This window comes from Aristolochia californica, unplaced genomic scaffold (genome assembly GCF_029961685.1).
Source record: "Aristolochia californica isolate CCGP_79_NKW_82.1479 unplaced genomic scaffold, dmAriCali1.0.hap1 SCAF_11, whole genome shotgun sequence".
In the NCBI taxonomy this organism is placed as follows: Eukaryota; Viridiplantae; Streptophyta; class Magnoliopsida; order Piperales; family Aristolochiaceae; genus Aristolochia; species Aristolochia californica.
The window spans coordinates 31,422,279-31,449,422 of NW_027181782.1; the positions used below are offsets into that span (position 1 = coordinate 31,422,279).

Here is a 27,144-nt window from a genome sequence, read left to right on the forward strand (position 1 = left end):
AACTTAATAAAAATTATATATTATGATTAGGATCACATAAAGAATATTAGACATTAATTGTAACTAATTTTGCTTGATATAATAAATTTATCCCACAAGAATTTTTATTATATTTGAGTTTATTAGTTAGGATAAAATATCAAGTTATTCATAATTTACCCATAGGGATTATTAATTCATAAATAATTTGATAGTTTTATCATAAAGAAAAGTATATATTAATTACAATTAATTATACTTGATATAATAAATTTTATCCCACATGAATTTTTATTATATTTGAGTATATTAATTAGGATAAAATATCAAATTATTCATAATTTACCCACAGGAATTATGAGTTCATAAATAATTTGATAGTTTTATCATCAAGTTTAATCATAAAGAATATTGAATCTGCTTGAATTAAAAAACATTTAGCCCACAAGCAATGTTTTTTATGACAATTGATTTGATTTTTAAGCATGATTTACATTGGTAAAACATGATATTTTATTCAGGCCTCAGTTTTAACATCAACATGTAATTTGTAATTTTATGCAGTTGTACCACCTGCACGTTTCTTTGATATTCGTTGTGATATCCCTGATCTTAAGGGAGATAACTATAAGGTCTGGAAAGAGAGAATATTTCTTCAATTAGGGCGGATGGACATAGATTATGTTATTAGGATAGACGAACCACCAGTAATTATAGATACCAACACTGCAGCTGAAATTACACTTTATGAACGATGGGAGCGATCTAATCGCCTCAGTGTAATGTTCATTAAAAGTAAAATTGTTGCTGGTCTTCGTGGTTCTGTTGAGCAATATGAAAGTGTCCAAGACTTGCTGAAAGCCATTGATGCTCAATTTGTCACTTCAGATAAGGCATTAGCAAACACCCTAATCATGAAGTTCTCATCCCTAAAGCACACCAGTATGAGAGGTGTGTGTGAGCACATCATGCAAATGAGGGATATTGCGGCTCAATTAAAAAATCTCGAGGTTGATATGTCAGAATCTTTCATGGTGCATTACATCCTGAATTCCCTTCCGCACCAATATAGACCCTTCAAAATCTCGTACAACACACATAAAGATAAATGGTCAGTTAATGAACTTTTGACCATGTGTGTTCAAGAGGAAGGGAGACTGGTGATTGGACAAGGAGAAAATGTCATGCTGGCAACACATGGAAAGGGCAAGTATCAAGCCAAACAAAAAGGGAAGGGTAAAATACCCCCCCAAGCTGGTATTAAGAAAGATTCCAAGTGTTTCTTTTGTAAAAAGAAGGGACACATGAAGAAGGAATGCGCAAAGTTTCAGAAATGACTTGCTGACAAAGGTACACCAACCTCATTTGTTTGTTATGAATCTAATATGGTTAATGTTAATAATTACGCTTGGTGGATTGATTCTGGATCAACAATCCATATCTCGAATTCCTTGTAGGGTTTGCAAAACCTAAGGAAACCAGTGGGAAGTGAGCATCACGTTTTCTCAGGAGACCAGATGAGCTCACATGTGGAAGCTATATGAACTAGCTATTTAAATTTAAGTAGTGGCTTTGTTTAAAAATTAAAAAAGACCTTTTATGTTCTAAGTTTCTAGTACACTTTGAAATCAAGTTTCTCCAGAAACTTGATTTCAACTTGTACCTTATGGATATTTTTTTAACTTTTCAGACTCATCTTTCAGTTTATATTATAAGTCTGATTGTGTTGGGAATGGTACATTATCTGATGGTCTTTTTAGCATTAATTTACAAAACAATGCCACTTACGGTTCAATGCATGTTCACACTGGTAATAAAAGAGGTGTTATTAATGAGGATTCCTCTACATTATGGCACCGGAGATTAGGTCATATCTCCATAGATAGAATTAAAAGATTAGTGAATGAAGGGGTACTTAATACTTTGGATTTTACTAATTTTGAGACTTGTGCAAACTGCGTTAAGGGAAAGCAGACTAATAAGTCAAAGAAATGTACTAATAGGAGTTTAACCATATTAGAGATCATACACACTAATATATGTAGTCCAGACATGGACTCACATGGTCAGAAACACTTCATCTCTTTTATAGATGATTCCTCACGATACGTGTATCTCTACATGCTTTATAACAAGAATGAAGCATTAGATGCCTTTAAGATCTTTAAGGCTGAAGTAGAGACACAATGCGGTAAACAAATTAAGATCGTGAGATCAGATAGAGGTGGAGAATACTATGGTAGATACACATAAAATGGACAAGCACCTGGGCCATTTGTAAAGTTTCTTCATGAACATGGGATTTTTGCCCAATATACCATGCCTGGTTTTCCGAACCCAAATGGTGTAGCAGAAAGAGGAAACCAAACATTATTAGGCATGGTGCGTAGTATGCTTAGCAACTCCAACCTTCCTGGATCCTTGTGGCCTGAAGCACTTAAGACGGCAGTGTATATATTAAACCGAGTTCCAACCAAGGTTGTTCCAAAAACACCATTTGAATTATGGAAAGGTTGGAAACCGAGTTTACGACATATGCGTGTTTGGGGATGCCCGTCTGAAGTGAGAATTTATAATCTACAAGAGAAAAAGTTGGACCCAAGGACCATTAGTAGGTATTTCATTGGATATGCTGAAAGGTTTAAAGGTTACAGATTTTATTGTCCATCTCACAACACTAGGATTGTGGAATCAAGAAATGCAAAATTTCTTGAAAATGACTTGATCAATGGGAGGAATCCAACTCAGAACATAGTTTTTGAGAAGGATCATTCAGAATTTCAACCTTCCACCTCAAGTGATAGATTGACTATTGTTCACAACACCCCTCAAGTACAAACTGGAGTTGAACAACCAATCATTGAAGTTCCACAAAATGTTGACAACATTTCAGTAGATCAGGTACTTCAAGAGTTGCCAAGCACTTTTGAACAACTAGTTGAACCATATACTTCTCAGGAAAATGATGGTTCAACATTGTTAAGAAATAGTCCCACATGGATTAGTGGATACAAAGATCTTGAGTTTATTTGTTGGGAAAAAAATATCCTAAGTGGCTAGTCATTTTAGGATAAGGCCTTGGACCCAATTTAGCATGGTATCAGAGCAAGGTTGGTCCTATTTCCACGAGCCACAAATGGCAACGTGGGGGGGGGGGGGGGGGGGGGGGTGTTGAGAATTTAATATCGACCGGGCCGATCCCTCTTATATTCATGTTGCGCCTTCACTAATGCCTCGAGGTTTTAGCGCAACTAATTTCAATATGGTATCAGAGTGAGTCACTCAGTATGTGGGCCTCCACCTAAATTATCCACTTGTAGAGCCACAAACGAGAGCGCCTACACGTGAGGGGGAGTGTTAAGAAATAGTCCCACATGGATTAGTGGACACAATGATCTTGAGTTTATTTGTTGGGAAAAAGATTTCCTAAGTGGCTAGTCATTTTAGGATAAGGCCTTGGACCCAATTTAACAAACATTAAGAAGATCTACTTGACTCAGGAGATCAGCAATTCCTGATGATTATATTGTATATCTGCAAGAATCTGACATTGGAACCGCAAATGATCCCATGTATTTTTTAGAAGCCATGATTTGCAAAGAATCGGAATTATGGTACAATGCCATGAAGGAAGACATGAATTCTATGAAGAATAATGGAGTCTGGGATCTTGTTGAGTTGCCTAGTGGATTTAAAGTCATTGGACGTAAATGGGTCTTTAAAACAAAGAAAGACTCATTAGGCAACATTGAGCGATACAAGGAAAAACTCGTTGCTAAGGGATTCACTCAGAAAGAAGGAATCGATTACAAGGAAACTTTTTCTCCTGTATCTAAGAAAATTTCCTTGCGCATTATTTTGGCATTAGTAGCCCATTTTGACTTGAGTTGCAACAAAAAGATGTGAAAACGGTATTTCTCAATGGAGATTTAGAGGAGGAGGTTTACATGAAACAACCTGAAGGATTCCCCTCTAGTGATGGTGATCAATTGGTTTGCAAGCTAAAAAAGTCAATATATGGATTAAAACAAGCATCCTACCAATGGTATTTGAAATTTTATAATGTAATTTATTCATTCGGGTTTGTAGAAAACATTATGGATCAATGTATATACTAGAAGATCAGTGGGAGTAAAATTTGTTTTCTTGTTTTATATGTGGATGACATTTTGCTAGCAACCAATGATAAGGGTTTTCTACATGAGGTGAAACAATTTCGATATGAAAGATATGGGTGAGGCATCTTATGTCATTGGCATTAAGATTCATAGAGACAGATTTCAAGGTATCTTAGGTCTATCTCAGGAAACCTGTATTAATACAGTGTTAGAGAGATTTTAGATGAAGAGTTGTTCACCAAGTATAGCTCCCATTGTGAAGGGTGATAGGTTCAATTTGAACCAATGCCCGAAGAAGACCTTGATAGGGAACAAATGAAGGACATTCCATATGCTTATGCTGTCGGAAGCCTAATATATGTTCAAGTCTGCACAAGCTCTGATATTGCATTTGTTGTTAGAATGTTGGGGCGATATCAGAGTAATCTCGGGTTAGAGCACTGGAGAGCTGCAAAGAAAGTAATGAGGTACCTTCAAGGAACCAAAGACTACATGCTGATGTATAGGCGGACGGACAATCTAGAAGTCATTGGTTACTCATCTTTATGTGCACTTTAATTTTGAGAAAATTCATCTGTGTTGGACCAAGAGTAAACATAGGGTTTATTCATAAAGTATAAGAAATAAATACACAGTAATACATGGAAGATAATACTCATCATTAGAGGACCTATCGCCATGATTCATGTATTTATTACTTAAATTCAGATTATCGATGGGTTTAAGATTATATTAGAAGTTTGGACCAAGTGGGAGAATGTTAACCGTTTTATTATGAGAAACGATTTTCTCATAATCATGGTATCAATTTCTGGCAATTACAACTCCCTCGATAACACAAAGCCATGAACAACCTTGATGGGAGGATGGCTTCAGATAATTGTTTCGGTCCCCTGTCTCGTCACTCAAGCCCCTTCAGTTGAGTCATCGCCGAGTGTGTTCAGAGATCGAAAGCGCCGAACAGAGAACAGAGAGAAGGAATTTGAAGCATATGGAAGGAGGTATGATTTTGCTTCCATTTAAATTATATGATGAATTTCATGTTGTTAAAAATTTATGTTTAGGCTTACATAGGGGGGGGGGGGGGGGGGGGGGGGGACTCAGAACATGATCTTCATGTGCATTACTTAGTTCATGTCCTGAAGTCGTTAGGGAGCGCCAAACCTCATGTCATGCATATGATCATCCATGACTCAGGAGTTCATGTCCCAGGAGTAAACGACGAAAAGTGCTTTCCGCCCGATTTTGAGAATCATGTACATGACACTATCACAAGGCTCTCTCTCGGGGCTCTCTCTGCTGCACACCCTCTCTACCATTTCATTCCCGCAACCCTCTCTCGTTCTCTGCTCCCTCTCTCGTCTCCACCGTCCCTCTTCTGTCTCCCTCTCTACGGTGTCCATCTCGCTGCGAATGTCCTTTCGGCATCCTTCTTTCCATCTCGGACTCGCTCTCCCTCCGAACTTCCCGCTCGATTTTGACAGTTGGGCTTCGATTTTTTAATTTCTACTTCGATTCAGCATCGATTTCCCCATTCGGCTTTGATTTCAGCCATCGGCTTCGATTTAACAGCCATCCTCCCTCTCCTCTCCCTCTCGACCTCCATCGCAAAGCATGGGAGGTCAAGCATCTGTTGCAGAGCTTCTCGACCTCCCTCTCTTCTCCCTCTCGGCGTACCGTCGGAGCACCGCCTCTATCGGCGTTGCCCGTTGTCGTTGCCGTCACCGTTGCCCGTTGGCTCGCCGCTGAGGAAGATGACGATGATTTAATTTTTCCTAAGTTAGGAAAAATTAAACTATCATCATAAAAATCATTAATTTTTAAATTTTATTTTTAAATTATTTATTTTTATTTTTAAATTATTTTTATTTATTTATTTAATAGTCATAATTAAAATATTTTTAAAATAAATATTTGATAAATTATTTTGGCATAATTAACTGATTGCTATAGTTAATTAAACCAATGGTTTTAAATATTGTGATATTATATTATTAATTAATAATATATAAAATATATTATGTACAAATATATAGTGTGTTAAAGTTATGATTAGATCAATTTTTTCTCTTAAATTATTCAGTTTTAGGTTAAAGTATATCATATGTTATTAATAAATTAATAACTCAACGTATTACTTTTGTTTTTGTTATTTATAACGTTATTTATTTATTATTTGTAATTAATCATGTACGTATTTCATTGGCTCATGTAATTACCATATTAATGTATAATAAAATATCTAATTTAATTAATAAATATATTAATATATTGAATTATATATTAAATAACTTATTCGTATAGTAATAATGGTTGTTTTTCTTAATTTGGGGTTTAAGGATTATGTTATAATTAAGTGTGCTGTAAAGGTTTAGTGATTCTCTTGTTTTTTATGTTTTTTTCGTATTAGGACACTAACACCGGAAACTGTTTTCCTCGTCAACACTAACACCAAGTGTAAAGATGATCTTCATGTTGGACGTAATGTACATGATCTTCATGTTGGATGTGAACTTGAAATGGATACCTGCCGGGGGCATTCCTGTTGAGCTTCGTATTGGGGCATCGCCGATTGAAATGGATACCTGCCGGGGGCATTCCTGTTGAGCTTCGTATTGGGGCATCGCCGACATATATGGCGACCTTCTTCGGATCGACGGCTGCTATGACTCGCTAAAGGATCTATACCACGCGAAGTTTTTTATTCGACCAATGCTAAGTCCGAACATTTGTATGATTGTATGAAAGCCTCTATATGCGTTTTAAATAAAATGTTAAAATTAAAAAAAATATATTATCCTTTGATCATGTGTTAGACTGCTTTTGAGTGTGTTAGCCGGATGAGCGGGTGACAAATCTGGAAATAGATTGAAGAGTCTAGTCCAATCTCTGACCTTTTAGGCGTTTAAGACCGGCACACGGAATGGAAGATTGCAGAATTCGCGAGGCCCGCACTCTGATTCTCCATTGGCAGCTTAAACATCTTCTCTCTCTTCCCGTCTCTTCGTCTCGCACTCTCTCGTTTGATCGAGTCACCACATCAACTTCGACTGGCGTGCTTCTCATCTGCGGTTGATCGAACCTTGTTTATTATCGACCAGAGAGAGACGAGTCCTGAGATTGAAGAGAGATAGAGGATTGAAAGCCATGGCACCGCACGGCTTCGAAGTTGTGGAGGGGGCCATGGTTACTTTGCAGGAGAACAAGCCGATTTCGACGATAGTTATCATTATAGGTACTTTTGCTTTTCATCTCTGTCGTGTTGCTTTTTTTTTTTTTTGGTTATTTTGTTAATGGGCAAATCTGTTTTTGTTTTTTATGGGGCTTTGTTGATTGCAGCCATGCAAACTGAGGCGCTTCCCCTGATTAATAAGTTTCATCTGTCCGAGGACATCCTTTCGTGAGTCATTCTTTCTCCTTAGTGGTGTTTTTATCTATAAGTGGCGGTGGTGGTCGTCCTCGTCGTTGTTATTGATGTTGTCATCATCATCATCATCATCCTCATTTTGCGTTTCATATAATCCATACGATACTTCCTCTTCAGACTGAAATTACAATTCACTAAAAAGTTACCACTTCGCTTTTCAGCAATCAGTTACTTTGTCTGGAATGGTGCTGTTATCATCTAGTCCATATATGTCTGAAAGGAGAGACTTGGCGTCTCCCCAGACAGGGACGGGAACAGCCTTCAGGCTTACCTGTTACCACACACGGTTAAGGTTACCCACCTCACGGTGGATCTTACCAAAAATTTCATTTAAAAAAAAAAAATATATATATATATATATGCTCTCGCAGGGGATTGTACTTTTTTTTTTGTTGATTGTTGGTGTGAGACTTAAACCCAAAGTCTCACAGTAGAATGCCCCCCACATGACCATTGAGCCAAAGGCCCAAGTCACCTTTTTTTTAAAAAAAACCATTGAAAACTAGAAGTCTTGTTTTTGGTAATTATTCTCCTCCTTATGATTTTTTTCATATAATTTGAGAGAAGATGTGAGTAGATTTCGTCATTAGAAGATTTGTGAGTAGATTTTGACATTTCAATCTCTAGATAAAGAAGTTTCTAAAAGTAAGCTCATAACATCTTAAAGTAGAAGGAATTTTCTTGTAAACTGCAGTTTTGTTATATTACCACGTATATAGGATATGGCTCACCTTTTCTTCCTGATCTGGCTAGGCTTTTTGCTAGGTGATTATTTCATATGAATGGTGGGTAAAAACTCTATAGATGTATGTGCTCCACATCTTAATATCTTAAGCTAGTTGTCTGAAGTGAGAGTTGTGTGTGGGAAAATAATCCCACATTGGTTCTGGCTTCAAGAGATCCTTTGTTTAATAGTTGGAAAGAGGCCTTCTAATTTTTGGCTAGTCACTTTGGGAGTAAACAGTCTTGTAATTTTGCTAAGCATCATTGTTTTTGTTTACGTGGGAGGTAATGAATCTGGGGCTAGAATTTTAAGAACCAATGTGGGATTATATTCCTGCATGGAAATGGGTTTCATATTTCTGCATGAAAATTTGTAGTACTCACCAAATTATGGGTAAATATAGTGAATTTTAAGTACTATTTAGATGTTATTAACTAAATACTGTATAGTTTTAAGTTGTTTATGCAGAAAGTAGCAACCTATTGATTAACAAAAAAAACATGTAGTTTTAAGGTGTTTATGCAACTCTTTACTTGGTTAAATGAGCTATTGAACTACTAAATTTCTAGTGAATTGGAGCTATATGTGTACATAGTATTTCAACTCTTTACTTGGTTAAACGTGCTACTGAACTACTAAATTTCTAGTGAATTGGAGCTACATGTGTAGATGGTATTTCATCTGTTTTGACTATGACCTGTTTTGCTTCTTATTTTGGGTGCAAATCTGATAAGGCCCTCTGTTTGGGTTTATTGCAGGTTTCCTAAAGGGGTTCCATGGGTCAGATATCATGGTATGTACAAAGATCTACAGATTAATATTATCTGGCCAGGAAAAGATGCAGTTTTAGGTGAGTTCTTGAGCAAACTGCTGGTTTTATTAGGATGGAGATAATTCAGTTTTTTCCTCTGGTTCTTTGCTTGTGATTGTAAATCATTCTGCTCGACAATATTAATTTTTAGTTTTTTTCTATCAAGAACTCCAAAATTTTGTTAGACACCTGTTATTGACATGTAATGTTTGTCAACAGATTTATTCACAAAAGAGATAAGACAAAAGAGGAAAAGAAGGCTGACCTGAGTTCAGTCAACAGCACCCAACCTTTTCATTTTTTAAAAAGTAATGACTTATGATATTGAAAAGGTTACTGCCCACATTACATTACACCAATCATAGTTTATGTTATCATTTGAAAACAAAAATTTATGAGGATTGGGCCTTTGGCTTAATGATCACATAGGAGGGTTTCTCATGTGAGGTCTTGGTCAAGTCCCACCAAGGGCTATGGGATATAATATATGCTTGTAATCAATATTGAAAAGGTTACCGTCTACATTGCATTACACCAATCATAGTACATTTTATCATTTGTAAACAAAAATTTAAGAGGATTGGGCCTTTGGCTTAACGGTCACATAGGAGGATTTCTCGTGTGAGGTCTTGGTCAAGTCCCACCAAGGGCTATGGGGTATAATATGTGCTTGTAATCAATATTCGGAAAAAGGAAATAAAATTGAGGGAAAGTATGTATATTCAATAAAATAGAGAAAAATATACAACCTACTGGGGAAGGCCGACCTCCACAACAAGGTATTGGAGGGAAGATCACCGTTTAGTGTGTAAGTTGCCAAATGATTGGCAGATCTAGGGGTGTGAGTCCATATACAATTTAGATTACAAATTTCGAAATAAATGTCTCAATATCTCCAAGGAGGGTGAATTCCTTTTGCACACCAATCGATGACAACCTTTGAGTCCCCTTCAATGATGAGGGGCCCATCGAGGTGATCTTGGAAGACTATGAGTCCTTGAAGTAGTCCGTTGAGTTTTGCAGTAGTAGAATCAGAGATCCCCAGAGGTCCTGCAAAAGTGTAGAGAAGATGATTTTTATCTTCATGAATAACTCCTCTAAATCCAACTGGACTTGGGCAGCCAAAGGCACTACCACCAAAGTTCAACTTGTAGTGGCCCGGAGGTGGGGGGCCCAAATCTTCATTGTTGGGGGGTGGGGGGAAACAGTCATTTTGGCGATCGGCCTCCAATTACTTCTAAAGTCAGAATTACTGAGATAGGTAAATTCCTTCCCGGTCAATAGCCATGCAGAGACCTGTCCAATAATATTGTTGACAATTACCTCGATGGGGGAGGATTTGAATTGAAATTTACGATTGTTTTTTTCTTTCTAGAGGGTGTAAGGAATGTGGCCCGCACAACAGGAGATTAGCAATTTTCCAAAATTTGGGAGACAGGTGTTTGTGATGGAGAGGATCTTGAAGGTAAATTTTGGGGCACACGGTAATTAATTCTGATTTTGTTTAGAAGGTTGGACCAGACTGTTTGTGCATAATGGTAGTTTCTGGATTAGTTTGACAGAATGGGTAGGAAGGATCTTGAACGGGGGTGCCTCGTTTGATAAGGGAATTGAATGTGAGTATCTTACCTCCGCAAGCACACCAGATAAAGAATTTCGCGTGAGATGGGGCAAGCAAGGACCAGGCAATTGCCGTAGGGTGATGAGGTTGGGAGGGGTTGGGACTGTGAAGAAGGTTGTAGGCAGAGATCATAGTAAATGTTCCTTTTGGGCATAGGGAACGTATGAGGGTATTCGATATGTGCTCACGGATTTTGACTTTGGAAAGGCAAGAGAGAAGATTTGAAGCTAGAAGAGCTTCTGAGTCTGTGAAGGCTCTTCGGAGGTTAAGATTCCAATTGCTATGTTCAGACCATAAGTCCGAAATAGGAGCCTTTTTTTCTCTGGACTTGGGTAGCATTTGATTGACTTGTTGAAAGCAGGGAGCAATAACGAGATTTTCCTCCAAACAGGCAACATGCGGTACCGATAGACCCCTTCAGTCCACCAACCGTTCGATTTATTTGCTTTGGCAGCAATGATTGCCCTCCAAATCAAATTGAAGATATGTTGAATCTCCAAATCCATTTCAGAAGGTAAATAGAGTTGGTAGTTGCAATATCCCAGATTCCGAGACTGCCAAGGTGTAAGGGCTGACATAGATCATCCCAATTAACTAAGTGATATTTTTTTCTCCATTAGGACCACCCCACAAATCTTTTTTTGAGGCTTTCTAGCCCCTTTTTATTTACTACAAGCTAGTGGAATAGAGAGAGAAAGTAACTTGAAATTCCATGAAGGCACGATTTGATGAGAGTGAGCCTACCCGCCTTTGAGAGAAATTTTCTCCTCCAGGTCGCCAAGCGCCCTTCCATACGCTCAATAATTGGATGCCAATTGTTTTTGGACAACAAGTTAGGAGTCAGAGGTAGACCCAAATAAGTGCTTGGAGGATTTGTAGTTTTACTGCCCAAATAATTGGCCATTGAGAGCAGGAAATGGTTGGCCACATTGAAACCAGAGATGGAAGATTTTGTCCAGCTCACCTTTTGAACTAATGAGAGTTCAAACAGATTCAGAAGTGCTTTTATGTGGACGATTAGGTCCATTGTACCGATGCCAAAAAGGACAGTGTCATCAGCATATTGCAGGAGGGTGATGTCTTGCTCAGGATCAGAGGAGATTGTTATGCAGAACAACAATAAAGACTGGTAATCACACGGCACAAAATTTACGTGGTTCGGCAAATTGCCTACGTCCACGGGAGCTGCAGAGGATTTCATTTCAAATCAGAGGAATCACAATACAATAGAGAGGCTTATTTGTTACAGCAGCAGCATCGTCCCACTGTCTCTCACAGCAACGACTCCCAGCTGCCTCTACCAACAGCACCTATAACGCCTCCCTGCTGCATCTACCAGCAACATCTGAGACGGCTCCCTGCTGCCTCTACTAGTAACACCTAAGACGGCTCCCTGCTGCCTTTGCCAGCTGCACCTGAGACGGCTCCCTGCTGCCTCTGTCAGCAGCACCGGGCACGCCTCCCTGCTGCCTCTATCAGCAGCACCTCAGACGACTCCCTACTGCCTCTATCAGTAGCACCTGAGACGACTCCCTACTGCCTCTGCCAGCAGCACCTGAGACGGCTCCCTACTGCCTCTATCAGCAGCACCGGGCACGCCTCCCTGCTGCCTCTATCAGTAGCACCTGAGACGGCTCCCTGTTGCCTCTGCCAGCAGCACCTGAGACGGCTCCTTGCTGCCTCTGTCAGCAGCACCTGAGACACCGGGCACGCCTCCCTGCTGCCTCTATCAGCAGCACCTGAGACGGCTCCCTACTGCCTCTGTCAGCCGCACCTGAGACCGCTCCCTGCTGCCTCTGTCAGCAGCACCTGAGACTGCTCCCTGCTGCCTCTGTCAGCAGCATCGGGCATGCCTCCCTGCTGCCTCTATCAGCAACACCTGAGACGGCTCCCTACTGCCTCTGTCAACAGCACGGGCACGCCTCCCTGCTGCCTCTATCAGCAGCACCTGAGACGGCTCCCTGCTACCTCTGTCAGCAGCATCTGAGACGACTCCCTGCTGCCTCTGCTAGCAGCACCTGAGACGGCTCCCTGCTGCCTCTGTCAGCAGCACCTGAGACGCCTCCCTGCTGCCTCTATCAGCGGCACCTGAGACGGCTCCCTGCTGCCTCTGTCAGCAGCACCGGGCAGGCCTCCTTGCTGCCTCTGTCAGCAGTACCGGGCACGCCTCCCTGCTGCCTCTATCAGCAGCACCTGAGACGGCTCTCTGTCCCAGTGACAGTGCCGAAACCCAAGTCAGTCTCTTCCGCCGACAGCGCCGAAGACCCGAGCCAGTCTCTTCCGGCCACAGCGCCTTGGAATGCCTCCCTGTTCCGGCGACAGTGCCGAAACCCGCAACGGTGAGAAAGCTCCTCTATCTCTGAGTCCCGAACTTTCTCCCACTGGCCGCACACACCGACACAGAGATCCGATGTCCCGAGAGCTTCTCTACAACATCAGTGTCGGCGCTCTCTCTGCAAGGTCAACCGAAGAGTCCCACTCTGCTGCGTCGACTGGAGAGACACTGCAGCGTCTCTGTTTCTTCTCAATAGAACAGCGTTGTCCAGAAGCACCGGGAACGGTGACGGCAACGGCGTCGTCCTTCTTGAACCCTCTCTTCCGAATCCCGAACGCCTCTCTCTTCCGGCACTGTTGCCGAATCTCAGAGCATCCTTCCGGCAACAACGCCGGGTCTCAGAGCTCCCTCTTTCGGCAACAGCGCCGAGTGGCAGTGCTCAGACGCCGAGTCCGAGCTCCTCTTCCGGCAAGTCCCGAGTCTTTGTTTCTCGACGACTCTTTGTTTCTACACTTGCCCTCTATCAGTCCCGAAGGGGGATATCAACATACAGGGAACTTAATTTTCCCTTGAGTGCAGCACACACTAACACAATGAGAATGGTCCTCCGGGTCCCTTGGGCCCACCTACTCAAACGGTGTGGACCAGTCTCCACAATGCTCAACAGAGATAGCACTAAGCCAACCAAAACCTTTAGCATAGCGAACCATTGACTCCAGGTATTCCACAATCAAGAGTAAAAAGGAAGGAGATGGGGGGGGGTCCCCTTGGCAGACTCCCCTTGAACCTTTGAAGTATTTGCAAGCTTTGCCATTTACAAGGAGTGAGTAGTATGAATTTGAAATACAACTTCTCCTCCAGGACCTCCAACAGGTGCCAAATCCCATTTGGTCAAATAGATGATCAAGGAGTTTCTAGTTGACCTAATCAAATGCCTTCTCAAAATCAAGTTTGATAACGATTCTCGAGAGGGTAGATTTCTTGAAGGAGTCTAGTAACTCATGGGCTGCCATTGCAGAATCAAGAATAGTTCGATCTTTGATGAAGGCACTTTGACAAGGGTTGATTATTTAAGGGAGGGTGGAGCAGAGGCGGTTAGCAAGAATGTGAGCAATGATTTTGTATCAGAGCAGGTTGGTCTCAAGTTCGAGTCCCGCTCCCCCTGTTTGTTTCGTCCCCACATAAGTGGGACTTTGTCTTTGGCCGTCCCCGTATAGGTGGGATTGTGCATTTGCATTTGTACACGGGTGTTCCCCGTGCGGGGAGTGTTGGAATGGGTCTGTCTTTAATATGCAAGTTGCGCCTTCGCTAACAGGTCGATCTTTTGGCGCAATGGTTAGTAACAGATTTTATAGCAGCTGGCAGTGAGGCTAATAGGCCTGAAATCTTGGGTTTGGGCTGAGTTTATTTTTTTTGGATTAATGCAATAAAGGATGCACCAATGGCTTTGTGAGTGATACCACACTGATGGAAATTATTTGCAAATGCATGGACATCATTTTGAAATCCCAGAATTTAATGTGAACTCCCCGTTGAAGCCGTCTGGTCTAGGAGCCCGGTCTTTGGGCATACCGAGTGCAGCAAGATCAATTTCTTCAACAGTGAAGGGGTACTCCAGGCGGTCAGCATCCTCGGAGGTGATATGACAGAAATGGAGTTGGTGAAGTACATGCCAGTTGAAAGACTCCTCCGAGTAGAGATCTGAAAAATACTTGACAAGAGTGTGAGAAATGGATAGACTATCTATAATCACCTGGTCTCTATAGGAGACAGAGGTGATACGGTTAGCTCTCTGTCTAGCTGATGCGATGGTATGGAAAAACTTAGTATTCCCATCCCCTTCGGTCAACCAGCGGAATTTGGACCGCTGTTTCTAATAAATTGTTTTGTTTTTCACAATAAAGTAAATAGATCATTATGTTTTGTTTTTCACAATAAAGTAAATAGATCATTATTTAAATGATTTTGAAGAGTAAGCTCAGGGCTAGAGAGAAACCTTTGCTCCTCAGTGAGATCTAGATCAAAGATTCGACGACGAACAAATTCTTTTCAGTGAGCAGCAGCAACAGCACGGCAGATGATGGACTGGTTGCGAACTTTGGATTTTAAGGCTTTCAACTTTATTGGAAAGGACCAGCCTGCGTTTGGGTGATGTGGCATTTCTTGCCAACAGGAGACGAGGTTGATAGCAAAATTTTCTTCACGAAGCCAAGAGTTTTCGAAATAAAATGGTGATCGACCCCAGGCCGGGGGGTGAGTGTTGATTTCGATTGGCCAATGGTCAAAATAGGTTCAGATGAGAACTTGACCCCAAGATGTTACCATAGAGCTGAAGCCATTTTGGGTTGGCGAGGAATCGATCAAGCTTGGACAAGATCGGGGTGGATTGATAGTTTGACCAGGTGTATTCTTTCCCGGATAAAGGAATCTCAGAAAGTTCAAGGCTACCGATGAGATCAGAAAAAGGCACTCATAGTGGGGGTTATTTTTCTGGACGAGGGGATTTTTCTGAGTATGGACGAATGACATTAAAATCTCTTGCAATGATCCAGGGTAAGTCCCAGAGTTGGATGAGAATGACATCATCCCAGAATTGAGAACGATCGTGATAATCGGTCGAACCGTAAATCCCAGCGAGGGCCCACTAGCATCCCAAAGACAGATCGCGGAAGCGAATCCCAATCAAAAAAGTGGTAGGGTTAATTTGTGTGGCTTTAACAAAGTTTGGGCTCCAAATAACGAGAATGCCTTCAAAGTGGCCAATCGCATCAACAATGGCCATTCAGAATCAGAAGTGAACCAAAGATATTGAATGATAGAGACATCATGAGATTGGAGTTTAGTTGCTTGCAAAATTACAATAGTAGGCTTTAACTCAAAAAGAACAGCTTTGACAACAGAGCGCTTCAAGCGCGAACCAATTCCCCTGATATTCCAAGCAAGCACGATCATATCAGGGGAAGGGGTGAATTTATCTTCTGGGTAGCACAAACACCCGCCATACTATTTGCAGAAGTCCCAGGTGAGCTCCTTCATCATCTCCCACTCATGCGGTGGGTGTTTATGGCCCTTTGGTTCCATGGCCTTGATGAAGTTCTGGGTGTGTTCGTTGTGAGACAGCTTCGGCCGACCAGGGACCACGTAGAATCTAGGAGGGGAAGGAATCCTTCCCCTTGCGCTTGTTCCGACGACGGGAATAAGTGTACTGGAAGGGGGTGGTAGAAGGATTGTTGGAAGACTCAGCATCAACCTTGTGATTGTATTTGGGCTTCATGATGGCAAGTGGGGTTGGGCAGAAAATAGGAGAGGGATGGTTATTTATAGTAGAGGACGAATGGGAAGTTTGAGTGGTAATAGAGTTATGCCACTCAATTAGGCACGATTGTTGGGATTGGTCTGATGGTTCGAGCCCACCCCAGATCTGGGGGTCCTCTATGGCGTGAATGTCATGGGGATTAGGAAGCACATGATCGCGCACCATATTATTTGCTCCACGAAGGAGTAAGGCAGTGGATGGGAGGTGTTCATTTCTTGAGGTGATGAGTGGCAGGCCGTGGGATTGCCGGATGTCCTCTTAGGTGTAAGTTTTTTGGGGAGGAGTGGAGCGGACGGCGCATTGTGTCAGGGAAGGACGCGGAGGGGGGATGGATGATCGAGATAGCTGGGTCAAAGAAGGTGAGTTGATGGAAGGTGAAAGGAGGGTATTCAAGGCAGAGCCACCTAGCAGTAGATCCAGGCGGTATGAGTCATGGGGATTAGTGGGATTGAAAAAGAAGGGGGCATTAGGATTTTTTGAGGTAGCAGGTGCGGCATTCGAGGTGAGTGATGTGGCAGGTGAGGCCGAGAGGGTGAGTTGACTAAAGAAGGAAGGTGAGGTGTTCGAGGCAGGAAGGCAGCCACGTGGCGGCAAATCCAGGTGGAGCTTGTCTTGGGAGTCGGGTGATTTGAGAGGGGATTTGGCAAAAGGAATTTTCAAGAATTTTCCAAACAGCAACGGAGACATATAAAGAAACCGAGAAATCTGCTGCTAATCAAGGAGAGATACCAGGATACAATTTGATAAGTTGGATACGAATTACCCGGGCCACCTTTTTTTTTTTTTTTCTTTTTTGAGAGAGAGAGAGAGGGGCGTGGTGCGATTCGAACTCGCGACCTGACGCACCTAATGTAAACAGAGTACCACTAGACCAAACGGCCTTAGGTAAAACGACGGTGAATGCATCAATACCTGGGCCACCTTTGATAAAGGAAAAAAGAAACTTCCCAAAAATAAATTAAACTGGAGTGGAAATCTTCCTGAATAATCTCATAGACAGAGACGGCTGTGCTGGAAATTTTCTGGAGCATGGTATCAATCCTGGAGCGGAAATTTTCTGGAAGCTCTACCAATTAACAACAGTGTGATGAAGATAGACTTCTTCCAACACAGACATGAAGAAACAGAGAACAATGGCAGAGAACTTCCGACAGCAGCAATGACAGCGATCCTAACTGAATAAACAGCAGCAGAAGAGCTATCCAGCAATGTCGGAGCAGAGATACCAATGATCACCAGATGATCAAGAAGTCTTAGTGCAAGAAACTTGATCGCCGATGCTATTAGTTGGCTTGTGCATAGATGATTGGTTGTTTGTAAGTCTGAACTGCTCTAGACTGAGCTTAGTCCCCTGGATGACATGCAGATGCTTGGTCGTGCTGGAAGGCCTCAAAATGATACACAATGTGGTCATGCTGGAGGCCTCAATATGGTCGTGCTGGAAGGCCTCAATATGTTCCCTCTAGATGAAGTAGGGGCAAAAAATCAGATTGAGAGCTCTCAATATAAAAAAACAGGAGAAGACACGGAGGCATGCACCCGATATAAAAAACTGGGAATTCTAAAAACCATAGCTACAAGTCATGACAATCAATGCTTTAATACCATTTCTGGATTCCATGGATTTAGCTCATGGAAAAAAGGAAAAACGGCATATTGGGAGAAAATAGGAGGAAGAAAAGGGTTATGGACTTGTGTCCTAATCTTTCCTCTGAAACTCAATTTATAGATTAATAATTCCACATTATTACAATTATGCCCCTAAAACTTAAACTAATTACATTAGTGTCATCTTTATTAGATGGCTCTTTATTTACCATCATGCCATCACTCGTAGGTCTGTGGGCCTTGAGCCCCTCTTCCAACACACTTGGACGTGTAGGCCTTCCTTGGTCGTGTGGGCTTGGGCCCATCTTCCAACAATATGAAAGTTCAGAAAAAAAAATATATATATATACCCATGAAATCATCATAAAACAAACCTATTGCTGAATAGCTTACTTAATTAACATATTGTTGACTAAATTCATTGTACTTAGAATCTCATTCCTAGATCAGCCAATTCCTTGGCTGATAAATTAGCTAAATTCGGAATCTCCCAGCAATCTCTCACTGTTTGGAAAGGCTCCCCCCCCCCCCCTGTAATCTTGCTCTTCTGAGCTTTTGATTTAATAAAATTCAACATCATTAAAAAAATTAACATATTGAAAGAAAAAAAGCATGTCTTTGGGGCACTAATGGAAGAAAGGAGCCTAGTAAATTACCTTATTCTAAGGCAAAAAAAAAAGTTTTTCCTCCTCTTCCTGGTTCTCTTGGGTTCGTTCGTGAAAAAAAAAGGAACAAAAATTTTATTTGATGTGAATTAACTGAGAAGACCAAGTTCAGCTGATTAAGGGTGTCCTCCCGGTTCTTCTTTGTCTACTGAAGCTGAAGGTTTATCCCTATTAACAACGAGGGAGGCGTGTCTGTTTTTGGAGGTTGAATGTTCCATCAGAGACTGATCACAGGAAATAAAATGATGGGAGGCTAATGTTAAATTGGATGTCAGAATTGACATTTCAAAAAAAATAAAATATTTAAAATAATAATAATAAAAAAATTCCTTGGTTGTCTGGTGTTGGGTAAGATATTCTTGTCAAATTCCTTTAAAATTTTTGTTTTCTATTGTGAGTGTCTTGATTCAGGCTGCTGTGAGCTGCGTTGAGTTATTTGCTGCTGTGTCCCTGCCTTCATCCTTCTCTGCCGCTGCCGCTTGGAGTCCACTTTTTGAACTCTGCAACTGTTGTTTGCTGCGAAAGTCTGTGTCATAAGGCAATCCAGACCAGTCTTCCTTCAGCCTTAGTCAAGGAGACTGATCTGACAAAGCTGGAGTGATTCTGGAACAGTGACGTCAAAATTGGAGATTCCATATGTTATGTGATTAATTTGGACAGAAATAACAAGAAAAATCAACCATAGATGTTCCATGCATGTATATCTGATTTGTTTCTGTTACTGGCATTCACAGACAAGTAGACAACTGTATGATTGGACTAGGAGTGTTTTTTCTGTAAAGCATGTTCTTTCATTTGTTTGGTAAAAAAAAATTTCCTTATCAAATATTTGAATCACCACTTCTTAAGCAGTTAGGTCAAGATAAATTGCTTTTGAACTTGCACTTAAGATCATGTTTGGTGGCATTTTTTGTTTCTTTTAAGCTAAAACATTTTTACTCATTAGGTTAACATAAAATTTCCTTTTAGTTTTATATGGAAGTCTATGCAGCTTTATTGTTATTTTGTTGCTTAGTTCAACTATCTCTGTTTCCAGGGGTTGATAGTGTTGGAACTATCTCGGCGTCTCTTGTCACCTATGCTTCTATTCTAGAATTAAAACCAGACCTTATCATAAATGCAGGAACTGCTGGTGGCTTTAAGGTGGCTTATTTTAACTGCTCTATGGGTCTTTCTGTTGTTCAGTGTTCTTTACATATAACCCTGTACAGATCTGATTTTCTTTCTGAATGTTGATTGGTTTCTTGAGTATTTTTCAGGCAAAAGGAGCATGTATTGGTGATGTGTTTGTGGCCTCAGGTGTTGCTTTTCATGATAGAAGAATACCTATCCCTGTAAGAGTTCTTTCTTCTTTCTTTTTCCTTTTCTGTTTTAATTTTTTTTAACATATGATAGAGCAGATGGAGGAGGAGAATTCATGTAGTCGCTGCAGTACAGTCAGGGTCTGGTTCTAAAGATTAATCTTTTTTATAACACTTGTTCTAAAGAATTTACTTTTTTTTATGACAGTGGTTTAAGAATAATGTTGATGGTTTTTTTAGTAACATTGACTTTATTAAGAAAGGGAATAAGTAAAAAATTATAAAAGTATGGGGATGCTGTGTAAACAAATAATTTTAGACATGTCACATGTCAAATTGTTTGTCTTTCTTGGCTACTGCATTCCAACTTTGATTGCAATTAGCTCCTCACTTAACCATCTCTCGTACTCTCTCACTTACTCTCACACACTCTTAATAGGACAATCAATCTATGAGTTGCAGAAACTCTATCTATATTATTACCAGCTAATCTTAGACTATCTATTGTCTTGCTGGAACTTGAGAATCATCCAGTGTTCAAGATCATATGGTTAACAAGAGAAGATTGACACTTTAAAGAAAAAAGGAAGGTTAAACATTTTGGTTTACCTGGATAGTTCATTGGTGCTGTGGAAAGGAATTTTTATATTCTTCAAGCTGTTTAATCTGTCATGAACTTTGTTGTTGACTTTTCATATTCCACTGCTTCTGCAGGTTTTTGATCAATATGGAATTTGTTCTCGGAAAACTTTCCCTACTCCTAACCTTTTGAAGGAACACAATCTGAAGGTGATTCCAAAATAGTTTTATCTTGTTCGTGCAATTTTTCACCCCTTGTTGTTTTTTTGTAATGTGCTACTATGCTTTTCTGCATACTTCATGACAACAACTGTGCCTATTATCATGAATCCTTAGGATGGTCTCCCCACATGACATCAAACTAGGCTGCAATAGAAATTTGTCACAAGATTCTACCAATTCTAGGCATTGAAAAGGTTAGCGACAGACTTTGGGAGGTAACATCAAGTCCAAGTTTTGAGAAGATGGCCCTCCATATCCTGAAGGCAAAGAGGCGATGAATTAAGATGTGGTCAACCATCACCTTGGATGAAATTTCGTTTCCCATAAATAAATAAATAAATAAAGTGTTCAACCAATTCATCACTAGAGGAGCAGAACTTCACACAACCCACAATCCAACAACATCCCACTAATTACTAATTGATCCGAAGTTAATACTTTTCCTCTAATGCAAACCATGCAAAATGGATGAACTTTGGGGAACGAAAACACTCCAAGCATGGGAGAATGTGGGACAGGTGGTTCGTATTGCTCTGCTGTAAGAGTTGATTATATAATGGGCATTTTGCTCCAAACTTTGATTGGCCTAAGCTCCTCTAACTTCATATAGCTTTTGATGGAAAACTTTGAGATAACCAAGAAGAAGCTATTATTTTTGTTTCATGTTCTAAACTTCTTTTCTTTTCTTTTCTTTTTTTTAAATTTTAAGAAAACACTTATTCATTAAAAGCCTGAATGCAAATGGAACAGTCAACTTGAGGGGTCCCTTACAATGAGAGATTGGTAGTTAACCCCTTCTTTAGAAAGAGAGTCAACTAAACTATTAACCAATCTTGTGACATGACTACAGGAACTAACATTGTCCACTAAGTCAATATTTCAAGGGGAGGAGGGTCCTTTTTCCTTTCACACCAACTAATAACCACCATTAATGTCAACATGAAGCAGGCCCTGAAATTGCTTTTTTTTAGTGTTGAGCACAAATGCACACAGCCTCTTTGCCCATGGTGAGACCTGAACTCGAGAACTCACACTCAAACTCCCTGTATATGACCATCAAACCAAAGGCACAAGCCACCCTTGTAATTTTGAGCCACTGAAAGGCTTCAATTCTGGAAGATAGGCACTGTATAGTGCATTTGAGAGCTATGGTTTCTCTTTGTACTTCAACAATTAATTTTAGCATTTTCGGAAGAGAAATTGAGTCCAAACTAATGTTGTGTGTCCTTACTGCAAAACAATGCCACTGAAAAAAGTAGAATTTCCAGTATTATTAAAGCTGTCTAAAAATTGTTTAGATAATATCATGGTAGGATTCAAGATGCATATGGAATATTAGTGATAAACACTTGAGATACATAAATTTAAATATGCAGCAAAGCTATTCCTAGGGTTTTCTATCTGAGTGATGTCCGTGGTACAGTAGGATCAAGCAAAAACCTGCTCCACAATGAAATGTGCTGCTTGCTTGATTGCAATCCTCTAAACATGTAAACATCTGAATTTGAATTTGGGAGTTCAGACATTAGGATAACTTTGGAATATGGGAGTCAAGACATTAGTTTAACTTTTGAATATGGGGTCGAGACATTAGTATAACTTTTGAATATGGAAGTTAAGACATTAGGATAACTCCTGCATACCAGAGTCGAGACATTAGAATAACCTTTGAATATCAGAGTCGAGACATTATTATAACTTTTGAATATTGGAGTGGAGACATCAGGATGAACTTTGAATATTGATGTTGAGACAACAGGATAAACTTTGAATGTCGATGTTGAGACAACGGGATAACTGTGTAAAAGTATTTTTGGAATGCAACCTAGTCAGGAAATTGACCTTGGAATTTCTATTGTCATTCTCTATGAGAATCTGTTTGTCATTGACACTAACCAAAGGATTGTTTTTTATCAAGTCATTTGATGTTTACCAACACCGTCAAGATAGCTCAGAGCACACAACTGCCGTTGTGCGGTTGAATTACATGCTCCATACTATATTTGTGTAACAAGAAAAAAAAAGTTTCAATTCTTTTTTTCAGAATATTTTTTCTTGATTTACCACTTAGCTGTCTCTCATTTTCTCAGTGCCAAGTTACCATTTACTTCTGAATTTTTATATTTATTCATACTGGAGTCAGTGCCTTTCCTGAGAATCTTTGTTTGTCTCTGTAACTGGCTCTTGACTTGTGCATAAACCTTTGCATTCATGCTACAGGTAGGGAATTTATCTACTGGCGATTCTTTGGATATGTCTCCGCATGATGAAGCATCCATTGTAGCAAATGATGCTGCAGTTAAAGATATGGAGGTGGGTGTGTAATATATGATTTACACATGAACTATCCACACATTTGAACTCTGTTTCCTCCACATCTTTTTCCTTAACAGCATCTATGTCTTTCAAAGTTCATTTGTATCTCTTTTTTGAGGTATCCTCCAGTTCAAAAAACTGAGATGGTTGCCAGAAGGATAAGTGCCTCCACTCATATAACTGAAAAAAAAGGAAACAGGCAAAAGGAATTCCCTGTACTTTTTATTTCTTATTAGCATCTTTGTCCTCAAAATTTCCTTTTTATTTCTTCTTTGAGATATCCTTCCGTTCACAGAACTCAGAATGGTAATCAACATACAGTGCCATTGTGTCAAATACTGCAAGGCTGCTACACTCATATGAGTATAAGAAATTATAAGGAAGAGGATTGAGGAGTGCCTCCTTTCCCTCCCTCAAAACACCCTACATGCAAGCTAACAAAACTTTGAATATGAACTATTCTTGTTTGTTTAATATTCTTTTTGTTTGACACAGGGAGCAGCTGTGGCATATGTGACAGAACTCTTGTCTGTACCAACAATCTTCGTAAAAGCTGTCACCGATATAGTTGATGGTGATAAACCAACTGCAGAGGAATTCTTACAGAATTTAGTGGCAGTAACTGCAGCTCTCGATGAGAAAGTTACTCAGGTTATCGATTTCATTAGTGGTAAGTGCCTCTCTGACCTTTAAGAGGGAGATCCAGGAACCTAGAGGTTGTATTATTTATTCCTTTTAAAGACCGAAAGGTGATCTCGACATTTTTGGTGTGAGAATAAGAACTTTTTATCTACAGCTCTGAAATTATATACCAATGTCGAGAAAAGTGTGTATTGAGATTAAAACCTGTGTGTGATGCATTATTTTCTTCTAGTAGTCTGTCTTTTGTTCTTTGTTTATGTTAAATCCTGCAAGAAGGAAGTTGGAGAAAAGAGCAAGTAGAAGAGAAGAAGAATACGAAGAGATGAGAGAAAGTCACGTTAGACTTATCACTTAAAAAAGAAGTAAATAACTTGAAACGTCTTAAAGGTGCAAAAGATACAAAAATGAAAGCTCCATCGTTCCATCAGCATGTTTGCTTGATCGATGGCACAGGCTTTATTTTGCTTTTCGCAGAAATTTGTCGGTTCCTTTCATTTCCTCCCGCCCAACACTCTTCGTTGCCATTTGCCGGTGAAGCCATAGGCGTTCGCTCGCCTCACCACCCATCCCCTCTTCCTCGCCTTCGTCATTCCTTCCCATTCTCTTGTTTTGTCACTCTATCCGTGCGGAAGTTATTAGAATGAGGAACATTCTCTTTCCACATTTTGGCCTCAATGCCGACTCCCTTGCCCCAGGCCGCTCTCAACCCGCAAGCCATGGCCTCCTTCAAGCAAGCGTAGGTTAGTCTGCACAACTAGAATATATGAAACCAGAGATGCTACTCTCCTCTGGATAATTTTTTTGGGTTTAGAGATGCTAGGTCATGGTTATTCATTCAGCTTCTATTTTTTTTTTGGAAAGAAACAATCCGCTTCGCTTAAATTTGCTCTCTATTTTGAGTGTTTTTTTTTTTTTTTTTAAATCTTCTCTTTCCGCTGGAAACCGTAGATGCAACTTCATCTATTCAATCTACTAGATTGGGTAAGGAATTTATCTCCTTGTGTGCGCTAATTTTATTCCTGGTATTTTTCTTTGCCAAATCGTGGTTGGACCTCTTCGAGTCGTTGTATTATGTTGTGGGAAACGTCAGGTGGGGATGTTGAGACTGCCGGTTGCGGAGGAGATAACAGAATCCGGTCACTGGGTGAAGCATTGGGTGTTCATCATTTATTTGTTTATATTGTGGAGATGCTTTCAATCAGAGATGCTTTTAATCAAATGAATAATTTTTGTGTTCAGACAGGACCAACGGTCTTCGGTTTATGAGGATTTGATTTTAATTTTCACTGTTTAATTTTTTCTATTTTGGCCTTGCTGCAGGCATGGTAGACATGATGAACTCATACCTTACGGTTTCCCAGCTAATAGCATTAGAGAGAAATGTCTTCTCGGTTAGTTACAAGCATGTTGTTGGTCGAAGGCGCGCAATACAACATTTTTTTTAAAATGATGATAATTTTATTTTAAAGAAAGGGAAAATACATAAAAGGAGGCATCCCATAACAACAAGATATTGAAGGCAAGGGGGTGTGGGGGAGGATGAGGTTCCTAAATGCGCTACTATCAAAATTCAGCTTATAATGACTGGTGGGAGGAGGCTCCCAAACAACAACTCGGCAGGGGATAGAGGGAACAGACATCTCAACAATAATCTTCTAGTTGGTACGGACCGGGGAACAAGAGAGGCAGGCGAATTCTTTTCGTGTGCGGATCCATGTAGAGATGAGTCTTGTGGCGGTGTAGGAGACCTTAGCAGTAGAGAGGAAAGTACAGTCAAACCGTCTGGAGTTCTTCTCCTTCCAAAGGCACCAAGGGACGAAAGCAATACAAGTAGCCAACAGAAGCTTGCCTAGATTGGGAAGGCGGGTCCCACAAGAGAAACGACACATGGTGCTTAGGTCAAGTGGGATGCAGAAGCTGAGACCCATATTGTCAATCATGTAAGTCCACACCTTCCAGGCGAAGCCACAGTGGAGTAGAAGATGACTCACAATTTCAGCCTCCGTCAGAGGATCGGGAGTGGTGTTGTCGCGCCTGATAAGGTTGTCTGTAGTGAGAATCTTGTTGCGGCAAACACTCCAGAGAAAAAACTTCACCTTGGGTAGGGCTAAGAGGCGCCAAACAAAAGCTATCGGGTAGAGGCGAGCAACCAAGTCCGGTAGACCGAGGAGATCGAGAATCGCCCGTTATCGTCAGGGAGCCAAATCATCAGGTCAGTCGTCTGAAGCGGACTATAACACTGCCAAAACTATCAATCAAGCCACAAACATAAATGGCTTTCTCATTAGTAAAGGCGCGTCTAAGGCAAAGATTCCATGAGTCATTCTCCCAAGCATCAGAAACAATTTAGTCACGATTGGTGGTGAGCTGAAGCAGAGGTGGATAAGACGAGGTAAGAGAGTCATCGCCTGACCACCAATCCATCCAGAAACACAGACTGGAGCCATCCCCAACAAAGAACCGAATGGCAGTGCGAAAAGTGGAAAACAAATGAAACATGACCTTTCAGATGGGGGAGAGATGACGACAGTTGCCATCAATGATCCATCTACCGAAGCTTGAAGGCAACTATTGGTTTCTATGAAGCGTCCAATACAACATTGACAGATTAAGTTAGAAGGTATGCCAAATAAAGGTTACATTTTGCCCCCTAATTGTCAAATTTCTAAATATTTTTATTTGATGGATTGAGCAAATAAACTGTATTCACCAACGTTTTCTTGTGATTAGTGTTTGCAGTAAAGGATTGTAATTAAATTTTTATTGAACTAGATGTGATGGGGTTGAAAATATTATACTCTGTTGCAAAATAATGGTTTCCCTGCGTTTATAGAGTCTGATTAGAAGTAAAATGGGTTGATTAATGTTATTTGTTGAGATGTGGATGTGTTTAACATGGGGCTGACTAATGAAGTTTGTTTCACAGCCATGAATAGCTCTGTCTGGAATAGAGACTGGAGCACTAATGCCTGCTGAGAAATCTAAAATTTTTCTGTGCATGTATTTCTCTGATTTTATAACATCTTCTGGGTGGGTTTATATCATGTTGGAAAATTAGAAATGCTGTCTAGAAATGAAATTTCTCTCTTGCCAATTGCGAGTTGCCACAATTTAGTGTGTCATGTCACGTCTTCTTTCATTCTTCCACTATTTTAACGCTTTAACTCAAATCTATTTATGTCATTAGACGTGAAAGCTCAACTACTCCACAGATAAGAGGGTCAAATCTTTCTCCTCTTTTCTTCCTCTTCCCCCCTTCATTATCTGTCATTAATGGCCTACGGTAGAGGAGGAGAGCCCTCCATCTTCGACGCCTTCACCCTCTCTCCTCTCCCCTACCCTGTCCTTCTTATACTTGCCATCGTCCTTTTCCCTCTCTCCCTCTCCTGGTCCCACTCCTACGAGGAAACCATCGAAAGCGCCGAAGAAGGCTTCAACTGGTTACTCATAGCCACCCCCATCCTCATCCTCCTCGCTGTCCACTGGTTCTCTACCTTCGATTCCTCCCGATTGTTCGGCTCTTCTGCCACCGATAGACGT

The 27,144-nt window shown here is 40.6% G+C and overlaps 1 protein-coding gene, 1 long non-coding RNA gene and 1 other non-coding gene across 3 annotated transcripts; all 3 read left to right on the plus strand.

The window, feature by feature from the left end:
- Nucleotides 1-6,679: 6,679 nt before the first annotated feature.
- LOC137944264 (5'-methylthioadenosine/S-adenosylhomocysteine nucleosidase-like) lies at nt 6,680-23,835 on the plus strand. The gene is made up of 8 exons (XM_068789894.1): nt 6,680-7,332; nt 7,437-7,497; nt 9,007-9,098; nt 19,581-19,687; nt 19,804-19,878; nt 20,560-20,634; nt 22,867-22,959; nt 23,458-23,835. The coding sequence occupies exons 1-8, from the start codon at nt 7,245-7,247 to the stop codon at nt 23,653-23,655; spliced, it is 789 nt and encodes a 262-aa protein (XP_068645995.1). The 5' UTR covers nt 6,680-7,244; the 3' UTR covers nt 23,656-23,835.
- Nucleotides 7,731-7,853, plus strand: LOC137945073 (U6atac minor spliceosomal RNA). The gene has a single exon (XR_011110893.1). It is a non-coding gene; the product is annotated as a U6atac minor spliceosomal RNA (small nuclear RNA).
- A 223-nt stretch (nt 23,836-24,058) lies between the features above and the next one.
- On the plus strand, nt 24,059-24,890 carry LOC137943485 (uncharacterized). Its single transcript, XR_011110753.1, has 2 exons — nt 24,059-24,344; nt 24,695-24,890. It is a non-coding gene; the product is annotated as an uncharacterized lncRNA (long non-coding RNA).
- The last annotated feature ends 2,254 nt before the right edge of the window (nt 24,891-27,144 follow it).